This window comes from Pelodiscus sinensis, chromosome 10 (genome assembly GCF_052426305.1).
Source record: "Pelodiscus sinensis isolate ZL-2025 chromosome 10, ASM5242630v1, whole genome shotgun sequence".
Taxonomy (NCBI): Eukaryota; Metazoa; Chordata; order Testudines; family Trionychidae; genus Pelodiscus; species Pelodiscus sinensis.
Window position 1 is genome coordinate 34,360,879 of NC_143061.1, and position 14,734 is coordinate 34,375,612.

Sequence of the window (14,734 nt, forward strand, 5' to 3'; positions counted from 1 at the left end):
GATGCTTACTGGGTAAGCAGTTTACTGGCAACCCAGCCAGGCTGGAACAGCCTCTCACCCTCTGTGCAACACTATTGGCCTGATTAATCCGTGGCCTGGAGGGCTAGCTGTTTCAGCCCACCCACCGCACTGCAGGCAGAGGATCCCCCGTCTGTGGGAATCATGGTTAACCAGTTAACATTTAACTGGTTAACTTTTTGAAATGGGATTTTACATCCCTAAATAAAATAAATAGGAATGACAAAGTAGGTTGCATTGGTGGGAGAGGGCTCTATCTGTGAAAGAAAATAGAATCAAGTATAGTAAAAAACTGGAATTAACCCAACTACCACAATCTTTATGGATAGAAATTCCATGATTAAATGTAAGAATGCAGTATTACTAGTATATAGTAGCAACCACCATGACTGTGAAATACTCTGTCCGAGAAGAGAAGCTACAAAAACAGAAAACCCAACAATAATAGGAGATTTCAACTATCCCTATTTTGATAGGTGTGTGTCACCTCACGATAGGATGGCAAGATAAAATTTCTAGACATGATTAATGACTGCTTCTTAGAGCAGCTAGCCCAGGAACCCACAAGGGAGAAATCATTCCTGATGTTGTCCTAAGTGGGGCACAATATCTGATCCAAATAGTAAATATAGCCAAAGCCTCAATAACAGCAACCATAGTGTAATTATATTTAACGTCTTTGAAGGGAGGAAAACAACAAAGAAAACCAGAACAGTAACATTTACCTTCAAAAATGGAAATGACACAAGAACAAGAAAGCTAGTTCAATGGAAATTTAAAGGAACAGTCACAAGGGTGAAATGCCTGCATGCTGCAGGTAAACACCATTCCTGAGATTCAAACTATACACATTAAAAAAAACCAGGAAGAGGACCAAAAAATGCTACCTTTGCTAACCAACAAAAAAAGGCAGCAACAGGCAAAAAAGAATCCTTTAAAAATTGAAAGCCAAATCTTACTGACAAAAACATGAAGGAACATACTCTAGCAAGTCAAGTGTAAAATATAATTAGGCAAGACAAAAAGAATTTGAAGGACAAATAGCAAGACAAATCTAACAGGACTTTTTAAGCACATCAAAAGCAGAAAGCCTGATGTTCAAGCAGTGGGGTCATTAGATGACTGAACTGCTAAAGGAGCACTCAGGAAAGACAAGGCAGTTTTAGAGAAGCTATATGAATTTCTCTGTATCAGTCTTCACTGTAACTACAGATATGAGGCAATTCCAATACCTGAGCCATTTTATTAGGTGACAAATCTGAGAAACTGTCCCAGATCGAGATGTCAATAGACGAAGTTTGCAAACAAACTGACAAATTAAACAACAGTAAGTCACCAGGACTAGATAGTATTCACCCAAGAGTTCTGAAGGAACTTAAATATGAAATTGCAGAAATATTAACTGTGACATGTAGACTCTCTCATAAATCAACTTTTATTGCCAATTTTTAAGAGAGGCACCAGAGACAATCCTGACAATTACAGTTTGATAAGCCTAACTTCAGTACCAGGCAAAACAACTGCAACTATACTAAAAGAACAGAATTATCAGGCACATACATGAACACAATATTTTGGAAAGTATCAACATGGCTTTTGTAAAAAGAAATCATGCCTTGCAATTCTATTAGAATTCTCTTAGGGCATGTCTACACTGCAAGGCAAAAGTCAAAATAAGATACATAACTTCAGTTACATCAATTGTGTAGCTGAAGTTGAAATAGCTTAATTGGGCTTTATGGTGCTGTCTACACAGCAGAAAGTTGAAGAAAAAAAAAACAACAACACTCTTCCCTGGACTTTCCTAACTCCTGTGAAATGAGGGTTACAGGAGTTGGAGTAAGAAGTCCTCCATCTCAAAATTATTTCAAAATAACAGCTTGCTGTGTAAACACGCACTATGTTATTTTGAAATAATGTCCATTATTCCAAAATAACACTTGTGTGGACGTACCCTCAGAGGGACAACAAACAAGTTGCCATGGGAGATCCAGTGGCTATTGCATACTTGGATTTTCAGAAAGCTTTTGTCAAAGGCCCTCGCAATAGGCTCTGAAGCAAAGAGTCATGGGATAAGAAGGTCTTCTCATGTACCAGTAAGGTTAGGAAACAAAGGGTAGAAATAAAAGGTCCATTTTCAAAATAGAAAACAATAAATACTAGGGGTGGGGGTTCCCTCAAGAATCTGTACTGGGACCAGTGACATTAAGCATATTCCTAAATTATATGAAAAAGGGATAAACAGTGGGATGTCTAAGTTTGCAGATTCCAAAATAAGGATGTTAAATATTGGTTAATTGAATAGTCATTTAACCTCATGAATTCTTATCCATTACTTGACTATTCTATAGTCCCCAGGAGTGGGGCCAGTAGTCAGCATGCTCCAGCCCTACTCCTGAGGACCCCCTGTCACTCTGCATTGCCATGAGTGCCAAGAAGGTGCTGGTCCATGAGGGGAGCCAGTTTAAAAACTAGTCCCTCTCACAAATTAGCTGCTTGTCGCCCTGTGCTGCTGCCTCTGATACAAAGGCAGCAGCTTCTGTCCTGGTGGGGGGAGGGAGGTGGACTGAGCTCCTGGACCCAGCGGAAGCCAGAACTGAGCCAGTCTGCCTGCCCCAAATGCAGAGCAGCAGTGGAAGTAGGTCTCTGACCTGATGCAAGCCAGGACTGAGCTGGGCTGCTGGCCAGCTTACTAAAAAAATTGCTGGCAGGGAGGGGGAAAAAGAGTTGTGGTCTATAGCATTAACCTATAAGTTTTTGCTGATCACTTAATCTACTACACTATTACATCCCTAGTCCAAACTGCTAAGAGTCACAAAGGAATCTCACAAAACTGAATGACTGGGCAAAACAATGACACAATAAATACATGTAGACAAGCACAAGAGGCATAATCCCAACTATAAAAAAAAGTGCTGGGATCTAGAGTAGCTGTTACCACGCATGAGACAGATCTTGGAATCATAGTGGATAGTATTCTGACACCATCTGTTCAGTGGGAAGTGGCAGTCAAAAAAATAAATGTCAGGAACCATTAGAAAAGGGATAGTTAAGATGATACATCCACTCTTTGAATACTACATGCAGTTCTGGTCACCCCATCTCAAAAATACATTAGAATTGAAAAAAAAAAGTACAGAGAAGAATACAAATTATTAGGGTTATGGAACAAGTGATTAAAATACTGGGACTCAGCACCTTAAGAGAGAAGAGATTAAGTGTGGAATAAGGTGGAGGATCTAGAAAATCAGGAATGGTATGGAGAAAAAAAAAGAAAATATCTATCCCTTCTATAGCAAAAGAACCAGGGGTCACCACTGAAATTAACTGATTTAAAACAAATATAAGGAAACACTTCAGATAACACACAGTCAATCTGTGAAAATTGTTGCCAAGGGAATGTTGTGAAGGCCACAATTATAACTGAGTTTTAAAAAACAATTAGCTAAATTCACAGAAAATGACTTTTGTCCAGGATGGTCAGGACCCCAACCATACGATGTAGGGATGTTAAAATGTGTGGCTACAGCTGGAAGACAATATACTCGTTTAGCTAGACAACTGGTTCAGACATGGCCCAATATGACCATTCTTATGTTCTTCAGGTGGATGCTTTCTTCTACTGCAAAAGAAACAGAAAGCTCACAACACACACACAAAAATATTCGGCTTGTTTTTACAATTAGATCTTCTCACTCCTGTGGCATCCACTGAGCAGATAAAGGGGCAATAAACAAAGAAGGAACTTTAAGTCATAGCATAAAATTGACAAGATTCTTGATGGTTATACTATTGCTCACAGCAGGGTAGATAAAAATCAATGAAGCATTTTAGAAAAAAATGGACTTTTTTGGTTTTTTTAAGACAATAAAAGACTAAATTTCTCTCCCCTTTAAAAAAATTAAAATTAAATTTCATCACAAACATGATAAACTTACACTTAGTCTCATAAAAATGAATTAATGGCTCTAATCTATCCAGAAGAACTACCAACTCTTGCTTCTTGAACGTTCTGGGTTTTCAGTTTCTGTTTCACAACAGACTGGAGTCACATGTGAAATGACACAGGTTGAATATGACAGTTGCTGATCTATGCTTATGTGCTGGTGAAGGTGGGCCAAGCAAGGCTGAGGAATTAGTTAAGACACCGTCTTAAAGTCAGACAATGTATATGAAAGTAGGCAGAGTATAAAGCAGGGGTCAGCAACCTATGGCTCAGTACTCAATCAAATATCACTCTTTTGTTATTCCCAAAATACATGCAACTTTTTAAATTAAAATGAAAAATTCAAAATTTTAAAAACATAACAACATAAGTTTTTAAGTACATAAGAGCATGCTGTAGGGGATCTGTGCGCACTCCCAGCCGGGATAGTGAGAGGAACTGGAGGAAGCAGATGCCCCCATCTGGCCACAGTCACCCCACTGTGCTCCTGGGGCATATCCTATGGCCAACCACTGTGCTCCTGGGGCATATCCTATGGCCCAGACTTGGCAGCCCTGTGACTTCTGCAACGGTCCAGCTTGAGCTCCAGCCACAGCAGCCTAGTCAACAAAGCCTCAGTTGGGGCCAGGCCCCATCTGGCCATGGCATCCTGTCGCCGGCCCTGATCCTGGGGCTGGCCCCGCAGTCAGGCCTTCATCTGGCCGCAGACAGTGTTCATGGCAGACCCCTTCCTGCTGCAACATGGGTAGGATGAAAGGCCACAATATGGCTGCCGCTATCCTGGTCTAGCCCCTCATCCAGCCATTGCTGCCCCGGTGCAGCAGTCCAGGGGCGGATGAGATTGCCACGGGGCCCCGGGCAGCACAATTTCACGGGGCCCCCCCCTTTGACACGGCGCATGCACGGGGCATCTGCAAGCGCGGGGCACGGGGCAGCCGCCCTGCTCGCCCTGCCCCAAATCCGCCGCTGCAGCAGCGTATCCCTGGCCAGATAAGTAATCTGGCCCCTGAGCCGCCCCCCACATACTCTACTTTCCATCCTTAGCAACCTGTCCTGCCTCCTGCACCTGTCCTGCCTCCTGCACCTCCCACACACCAAGCCTCTGCCCTGAGCCCCTTACAAACGCCAATCCTGACTCCTGCACCCCCACATCCACAGACTGCTACTGCTGTTGAGGGTGAAGTCCCATTAAATAAAGTCTCTGAGTACAATGTTTTATTTATGCTATTATTAATCATGTCAATTATTAATATTAAGTTATATATATTTTCAGTCATGCAAATGGGCATTCTGATACGGCTCGTTGTTGACCACTTCTTCCAAATTTTGATGTAATTTGGCTCTTTGGTTTGAAAAGGTATAAAGGAACAGGGGAGTGGACTGGAAAGAAAAGAGCAAAATATTATTCTGTTCAGTACACTCACAGCCTCTCTCTCTCTCTCTCTTCTCCCCCCTCGCACCCCCCCCCCCCACACACACACACACACAGAAAAACTGCCATGGCTTCTGAGTAAGAAAGACTATCTGGGAATATTTTGAAGAAATTCCTTCCCTGGGTGAAAAAGGAAAACATGTCAAGTGTAAGTAGTGTGAGAAGATGATGCACGGCCTAGTTGCAAGAATTAAAAATCATAAGGAAAACTGCTTACTGGGAGAATATGTTGTGTATATGTATGAACAATTTGGATCAATTGGGTTAGTAACTTAAATAATTCACCTTGTGATGGATCATTCTTCAAGACTATGTCTTTTAATAAGTGATTTAACAAGTAAATTCTCAAACTGTTTGCTATGTTGGATGTTGCTAGAAAAAGTTTATTTTAGCTAATCCTTATAGCTTAATTAAATTAACTAGGTTTAGACTATCACCCAAATACACAGTACAGAAAGCTTCAGTTAGAGAAATCTAGAGTTGCCAGTTGCCACTGGATGTCATTTTTTTTATTTTACATTACATAATACATGCCCCTTATTTTGGAACATCATGATTAGGGATATTAAATATCGACTAATCGAATAGTTGATGGATTTTGCATTGACTATTTGATTAGTCGATAAGGCACCTCTGCCTTTGAAGTGTAGTTTCAAAGACAAAAGCACTGTGTGGAGCCCAGAGTCAGCTAGGGACTCCCCAGCTGACCCCAGGCTCTGTGCAGTGCTGTCGCTTTGAAATGCAGCATGCAACCCGCAGTCTGGCCCCAGGTTTCAAGCAGTGCTGCTGCTTTGAAGTACCCCATCCTCTTTCCCCCTCTTTCTGATAGAGGCAGCAAAGAGGGGCCCTTTGCTTATCAGATAGTTGACTAGTCCTTCACATCCCTAATCATGACCACAGACCATACGAGTGATGCCAGAAGTTGGTCACGATTTTACTTCAGCATAAGTCAGCTCTCTCAAGGGAATCCTATTCTATACTTGTTTTTCCTCAAAAAACGGAAGTGCCAGTGAGTTCAATGGGGCTTGCTCCTAAAGTAAGTGCATTCAGTCTTAGCTTTTTTGACAATCTAGAATCGGATCTGCATCCTTGTCGAAAAATGTAAATGATTAACTGAATAACAGAGTGAGAACAACTGAGAAGAATGGGTATTCTAATCATTTTTTAATTTTGTTTCAAGATCCCCTTTAACCATAAGATACTTTGACTATCTGCAATAACTTTGGAGTCATCCATTAGCACTACTGCTAAATGTGCCATAACTAAACATATTTTAGAGAACAAGAGTGTCAGTAGCAAGCAAAGGATTTAAATCATCCATAAAACCACCCCCATGAATGGGTTTGTAGTAAGAACCAGCATATACCAAAAAGATAACATCCATGAAATCATTGCTCAATTCATTTATTCCACAAATTCTCTTTTGTGCACTGTAAATAAGAACTTTGTAATAACTCCATTACTTCAATAATCAGGCTCCACTCCACCTGGTAGAGCAAACTTTGGTGGAAGGTTGCAAGATGCAGCATATGAGAAGGAATTTGAACAGTGTGCAAGCAATACTGAGAGGAAGTTTGCCAGTTTAAGCCTTGCTGGGTGAGCACTGTACACAATAATCCAATAACATGTGCCTGTATGACAATAGATGATGGGGTTGCATATCTTTCAGAAATAATAGATACATCGAGCCACACAATAGAATATTTTTAAAAAGTGGCAGTGAAAGCTGTAATATACTGTGACCAAAAATTGAACTGTCACATGCAGTTTTGACAGAGATAATGCTGCAAACATGGCAAAGATGAAGAAACTTAGAAGAAACAGAAGGATGTTCCTTAACAACATGACTGCAGTGCTCATTTAATATATCTTTTAGACAAAGACTTAAATGCGTCTTCTCCAAGAATAAAAGAAAATGTTGTGAAGTCGCAAAATACTTTTGTTGACAACCATTTTGCTTCAGCTTCACTGAAGAGAGCAGGAGGATTCAAACTAACTCTCCCTCCAGATGTTCTGGGGCTGACTGTTTTGAACAATTTATTAAGAATTGGCCTATCTTCATACAACTTTGTGAAGAAAGCCATGATAAAATAGAAGTATCTCATCCAAAATATCTAATGTTGGAATAAAGATAAATGTAGAAGATATGCTCAGTAGGCTGAAGGCTATATCCATAGCCTTAAACAAACTTTAAGAGAAATTCTGCTGCGTTGCTGATCTTATCGAAATTTGAAAGACACTTCAAGAGACACTGACTAAAGAAACAATATGTGACTGGATCAAGCACTATTCTACCTCATTTTCTTGCAATCTTTCTTGACCCCAGAAATAAAGATAGATGCCTAACTTCTGAAGGAGATGCTACTGTCATGGCACAGGCATCTCAAAAATCACTCCGTTATCCCAGTCTTAATAAATTTTAGTTCCGGAGTAAAACCATCTAAACCAGTGATGAGCAACCAAAAATAGAGATGGGGGCTGTATGAATGGCCCTCTTTCACCTCAGTGGGCTGTAGCAACCCACATTCCACTGGGGCTCCACCTGCGACCCCATCCCTCCACCCCCTCTGCCACTATCCCATGCACCTCTCACACACTCGGCATCGAAGCTGCACACTTCCTATTAGGGAAGTTAAATAGCGTGTAATTGAATAGTCATGTAACCAGATGAAATTTTAGCAGTTATACCACTATTCGATAGTTCCCAAAGGCAGGACCAGCAGCCAATGTGCTATCAAAGGCAGCAGCATGGGGCGGCAGGCGGGAGCTGGTCCGTGAAGGGAGTCAGTTAAAAACCAGTTTCCCATACCAACCGGCTCCGTCTACCACCCCACATTGCAGCCTTTGTCTCCACCCCCTTCCACACACACACGGGCTGCTGTTGCAGAGCACCCTCTGTCCACAGGGAGCTCAGACTCCCCCAAGGACAGGGTCTGCTGCCATTCCATACTTCTGCCTCTGTATCAGGTGAGCCTGGCCACCACAGACAGAGGCTGCTTCACGGCAGCCTCTCCTACCCTCTCCCCCCAGGCACTACTGACTTAGAGATGCAGCAGCACAAGGCAGGGGGAAGGAGGGTCAGGCAGCACCGCAGAGCTGGTGCTGGGGGGAACCGTGTTTTAAGCCAGTTCCCCCCAGCATTGGCTTCTGCCTGCCCTGGCCTCCCACTGCCTCTGTAGACGACACCAAGAAGGGGGGGTAGGTGGGTCCATGGAGCTAGCATGCAAGGGGAGCCTACCTGAAAGCCAGCTCCATGTGCATATTGGCTCCCGCCTGCCCCCCTCACGCTCCATGCTGCTGCCTCTCTATCAGAGGCAGCAGCATGGGGGGGGGGGGGAGAAGAGGAATGCAGGCAGATCCACCAGTGCTCGTGGGGAGCCTGCTTAAAGCCAGCTCCTCACCAGCAACAGCTCCCCTCCCTCCTTGCAGCCTCTAGTACTGGCTACTGTAGCCCAGGCTTATCGGTTAATCATGCAGTTGTTCACACATTGACATCCCTACTTCCTACAACTCTTCCCTCCTTCCCAGCACTTTCGGGGTGTGCAAATCGCCTGATCTGTGTTCCATATGTGCTCCTCCCACTCCCTCCCAGAAATTGAACAGCTGCAAAAAAAGAAGGGAGAGGAAGGAAAAGGAGCAGAGATGAAGCGTCAATCAGGTGATTCACATTTCAGAAAGTGCTGGGAGGGAGAGAAAGAAAGAGGTGAGAAGAATAGAAAATATGGGGCTCCAGTGTATGAAGCATGTGGGGGAAGGGAGCAGATAAAGGGTCTTCAGGCCACAAGTGGAGCCCCAGTGGGCCGCATACAGTTCCTGAGCTGCAGTTTACCCACCACTGATCTACTCAGTGCACGCTTGCTGATACGTTGTGAACAAAGTCACTCCTCTGAATTGGTGTAAATCATTATCCAGGCACTTTAAAACAAAGTTCCTCCAGTTGCTAAGCCAACTTTTCACAGCAGCACTTGCTTTTACACTGTTAGGAGTAGAGCAGTACAGTAATAAATTCAAATGTCATGTGTTTCAGAAGAAACTACTACTAATTCTTATTCAGGTCTATAAGTGATATGGATCAATGGAAAAAAACACAACATTCCAGTGATGGGAGACAATAGGTATTTAATACGTACATATAGCACATTTCATCTGAAAAGTTAAGAGGTTAAATAATTTATGTATTAAGTAGCAATGGAAACAGAATCCTGGTCCTCCAAGTCCCATATCCTATTCCTGGTCCATGACCCTTCCTCCTGGGAAGGCTGAATAGTCAGCTGCTAGGAAGAACTACATACAGTTACTGGCTAGCCATTCTAAGGCTTTGTCTACAATTGCACTCTTCTAAGCAACATTTTTGTTAATTACTTTTGTGAAAAAATACACCCCAAACCAATGTTTCACCAAGACAAGCACTAGTGTACACAGCTCTATGTCACTAGAAGATACTCTCACGCTGACCTATCTACTCCTGTTTATTGGGAGGGTGCTTTAATCTCCTGCCAGCATAGAGCAGCTACACAGGAGACCTGACAGCAGTGCAGCTTTATAATGGTACAGCCGTACCATTATAAGGTCCACAGTGTAGTCATAGCCTAATACCAGCAACATTATTGAGTATGAGATAATTTATTGCTTAACTATGTCTAGGATCATTGTCAGATGCTAAAAAGCATTCAACCCTGGGAGTAGACTAGAGTCCTTACTAATTCCTCACTTTTGTGGGAGACGCAGGAATTAATGGTTCTCCCACATCTGGATATTACTCCTAAGCATCCACTCTTGCCAAATGCAGATTTTGTGTGTGGCTTTAAACAAACTAACCAGTGGCTACCATACAGTTTTGACTTGGACCTCGCTATCCTTGGTAATGTTAATTATGGAAAATAAACTTGGCTCACCAAAGAAAAACATCAATGTTTTCAATCAAAAGAGAGAACCAGGCCATGGAAACAGAAAAATCAACCTCAAGTTAACTACAAGTTTTTAATCCACAATTGGGAAACAATAGCCAAACAGGTATAAATATTTCCAAACTAAAAAATGGGACCACCTATGTGAATCAAGTTAAGCACATGCATGTGTCTGCCAGACTGAGGCTTAATATAACAACAACCTCTTCCTAATTTCCAACCACTACCCCAAAAATATCAATTCCAAACATTTCTAGACTTTTGAGTCAAGAGGATAGAGTATTTAGGCCTCAATCGTACAAGTGCAATGGCTATCTAATCACACAGGATCTGTGCAAATGCTGCTGCAGGACTACAGAAAATACTGGCTTATTCCAGTACTACAGGAAATAAAGTTAGCCATGGAAATTAGGAACAGAGAGGAAGAATGACTGAAAAGTTGTCAAGCCAAACAATCTAGTGGGGGAAATGCCTAGTAATCTGAGCACAGGATTAGGAATCAGACACTAGAAAAATGCATGGGATTTAGGACAAGTCTGTCCATTTCTCCAGAGTCTCTAGCTACATCTACACTAGTGAACTTACAGTACAGATGAACCAATGCAGTTGAGCCACTATACACTGGCTTGTGTAGCCACATTATGGCAAAGGGAATGAGAGCTCTTCAATTGACATAAAACCATATCAATGAGCAGCAGTAGCTGTATCAGGAGAAGTTATCCCACCAATGGTGCACACTACCATTTAAGCTGGCAAAACTTTCACACCCTTGAGCAACATTAAGTTTTGCTGGCACAAATGGTAATGGGAAGATGGCCTAAGAACACCTGAATCGCTTGCCCTCACCCCCCCCCCCCACACACACACACATTATAACAAATAATTAAAACATAAAACAGATAGAATAGGGAAAATGTTTTCAATCTGGAACTGAAACTTAAAACTACTCATCACCAGCGCCAGACGCTTTAAAAATAATGTTTTCAAGCAAGGCCCGGGAAAGCTACTGAGACTGTTTCAGGGAAACAAAAAATAAGGCAAAATCCATCCCAATGAGCAAAGAAGCAATGAGTATCCAGGTAACGGGGGACACACCGATCCCAACCCCCCGAATATGCAGCGCTGAGAGGGGGCGAACCCAGAGGAGCAAGGCTGCATCTTTGCCCCGCTCTGCCCCAACGACTATTCCCGCTCGGGAGGGGGGACGCGGTGCCAGCAGAGGGTGCAGGGAAGGGACCCGAGGGCTCATGGTGCAGTGGGGGGGGGGGGGCGCATCCCACAGGCCTTACACACGCACCCCGATGCTGGACAAGCAGTAGGAGAAACACTGGGCCCGACCTCCCTGCCCCAGCCCTTGCCCGCCGCCCCATCCATTCCGCCGCCAGCAGCCCGCAGTAACGCCGCGGCCGGGCGGGACGGAGCAGGCCGCACGGCCTGCGCGGCCGGGTCCGAGCGCCCAGCACGGCCTGACGCCTCCGGGGCATGGATGCCGCTCCCGCCCCTGCCCCGCGCGGGCCCCAGGCAGCGGCGCCGTTTGCAGGGCCCGCGGGGCGGCCTCACCTTCGCACTGGCTTTCTGCGACCCGCCTGGCGTTTTGTCCGCCATCTTGCTTCTCTCCCCAGCTCAGCCCTGGCGGCGAAGAATCGAGCACCGATTGTAAAGGGAAGGAGACTGGCCGCGCTGAGGCGGGGAGGAGGAAGTGCGGCGAATCGATGGCTGAGCCAGCGATTCGGTCGGCTGGGCTGCTGCGGCTGGCGCCGCGCGGCAGGAGGGAGGGTGCTGCGCGCGCTGCCAGCCCCGCCCCGAGTGGCTGGCTCCAGGGGGCCTGGCTCCCTCGCCACTGACGCGAGTTTAGCGCCGGGGTCACGCCGGCGGCAAATAGGCAGCGGCGAGCGCCGGCAGGGGTGTCAGAGTGCGGGGTTGGAGGCGGGGGCGGTAGCGTGTGGCCGCGGGGCTGTGTAACCGCATGAACACTTAGCGACACCCGACTCTTCGGAAGTCCCAGGGCACTCCCAGCCCCGCCCCCTGCCACCGCCGCTGCTGCCTCTTGGTCAGGTGGGAGGCCGAGCTGCTTCACAAGAGGAGCCAGTTTAAAAACCAGCTCACCTCACCGGCTGCCTGCCGCCCTGCTGCCTCTGATACAGAGGCAGCAGGGCAGGGTGGTGGAGCAGCCTGGCTGTGGGAGGGTCCGAGCTCCCTGCAGACAGAGGCTGCTGCCTCGGAGCAGCTTCTGCCTGCAGCAGGCCCAGGCTCGCTGAGGACAGGCTGCTCAGAAGGCTGTGGAGCAGCCTCCACAGGGAGCTCGGACCCCCACAGGCAGAAGCTGCTTTGCAGCAGCCAGGGGCAGATGAGAGTGCCACGGGGCCGGGTAGCAACATTTCGCAGCCCCCTCCCCCCACCTTTGACCCAGCACATGCACTGTCGTGCCAAGGCTCAAGTGCAGGGCCTCGGGAAGCACGGGGCCCGGGGCAGCCGCCCCGCTCCCCCTGCCCTAAATCCGCCGCTGGCAGCAGCCTCCCCTGCAGTTCAGGAGGCGGGGCAGGCGGCACCATGGATCTGGTGCTGAGGTGAAATGGCTTTTAAGCCTGCTCCCCCCAGCTCCTGCCTGTCCCTCCTCACTGCCTCCTGCAGAGTTGGGTCCGCAGAAGCCCATGCACATAGGGAGCTGGCTTGAAAGGCAGCACATGTATCAGCTCCAGCCTGCCCCCCTCACCTGCCGCAATGCTGCCTCACCGAGAAGTCTCCTCGCCGCACAAGAGTGTGCAGCTGCCGGAGAGACAACACTGGCTGTTTAAAGCAGTCAGCCTGTCTCTCTAGCCCAGTGGTGGGCAAAGGGCGCTATGTGAGCTGGATCCAGTCTTCCAAGTCAGTGGATCCAGCCCGCAGCCGCCCTGCCGCTCCCCAAGCCAAACAGGGAGTGGGGGTGGGGAGCATGTGAAGTCCTCCCACCTCTCACCCTCCGCGGCTAGAGAGACACACCAGCTGTTTTAAAACAGTCATCATGTCTCTCTAGCTGCTGCACACCCCTAGCAGGGTGGAGAAAGGACACAAGAGACTTTGCCAAATGCACCTTAATATTTAGGGAAGAAGGCAAGGACAAAAATAGCAAAAAGAAGAAAATGGATGACAGCATAAAGGGCATAAGAACGGCCGTACTGGGTCAGACCAAAGGTCCATCTAGCCCAATATCCTGTCTGCCGACAGTGGCCAGCACCAGGTGACCCAGAGAGGCAAGCGATTTGTCTCCTGCCATCCCTCTCCAGCCTCTGACAAACAGAGAACAAGGACACCATTTTATCCCCTGGCTAATAGCCTTTTATGGACCTAACCTCCATGAAATTATCTAGCTTCTCTTTAAACTCTATTATAATCCTAGCCTTCACAGCCTCCTCTGGCAAGGAGTTCCACAGGTTGACTACACGCTGTGTGAAGAACTTTCTTGTATTAGTTTTAAACCTGCTACCCATTAATTTCATTTGATGTCCTCTAGTTCTTCTAATTAGGGAACTAATAAATAACTTTTCTTTATCCACCCTCTCCACACCACTCATGATTTTATATACCTCTATCATATCCCCCCTCTGTCTCCTCTTTTCTAAACTGAAAAGTCCCACTTGCTTTAACCTCTCCTCATATGGGACCCATTCCAAACCCCTAATCATTGTAGTTGCCCTTTTCTGAACCCTTTCCAAGGCCAAAATATCTTTTTTGAGGTGAGGAGACCACATCTGTACACAGTATTCAAGATGTGAGCGTACCATAGTTTTATAAAGGGGCAATAAGATATTCTGGGTCTTATTTTCTATCCCTTTCTTAATAATTCCTAGCATCCTATTTGCCTTTTTGACTGCCGCTGCACACTGTGTGGAAGTTTTCAGAGAACTGTCCACAATAACTCCAAGATCTCTTTCCTGATTTGTCATAGCCAAATTATCCCCCATCATACTGTACATATAGTTGGGGTTATTTTTCCTGATGTGCATTACTTTACACTTATCCACATTAAATATCATTTGCCATTTTGTTGCCCAATCACTCAGTTTGGTGAGATCTTCTTGGAGTCCCTCACAGTCTGCTTCTGTCTTGACTATCCTAAACAGTTTGGTATCATCTGCAAACTTTACCACCTCACTGCTTACCCCTTTCTCCAGATCATTTATGAATAAGTTGAACAGGATTGGTCCTAGGACTGACCCTTGGGGGACACCACTAGTTACCCCTCTCCATTCTGAAAATGTACAATTTATTCCTACCCTTTGTTTCCTGTCTTTTAACCAGTTCTCAATCCAAGAAAGGACCTTCCCTCTTATCCCATGGCCATGTAATTTACACAAGAGCCTTTGGTGAGGGACTTTGTCAAAGGCTTTCTGAAAATCTAAGTATACTATATCTACTGGATCCCCCTTGTCCGCATGTTTGTTAACCCCTTCA

General features: G+C 45.6%; 1 protein-coding gene across 8 annotated transcripts in view; it reads right to left on the reverse strand.

Moving 5' to 3' along the window:
• Positions 1-12,036, reverse strand: part of U2SURP (U2 snRNP associated SURP domain containing) — an 84,292-nt gene extending 72,256 nt beyond the window's left edge. For 5 of the 8 annotated variants that reach the window (XM_089780840.1, XM_075937664.2, XM_089780838.1 and 2 more), the window contains exon 1: positions 11,864-12,032. In XM_089780840.1, coding sequence (XP_089636966.1) covers positions 11,864-11,908 — 45 coding nt within the window. In that variant the 5' untranslated portion in view covers positions 11,909-12,032. Of the gene's footprint in view, positions 1-11,863 lie in introns of all 8 variants that reach the window. The other 3 variants (XM_089780843.1, XM_089780842.1, XM_089780837.1) reach the window with 3 other exon arrangements.
• Positions 12,037-14,734: the final 2,698 nt, after the last annotated feature.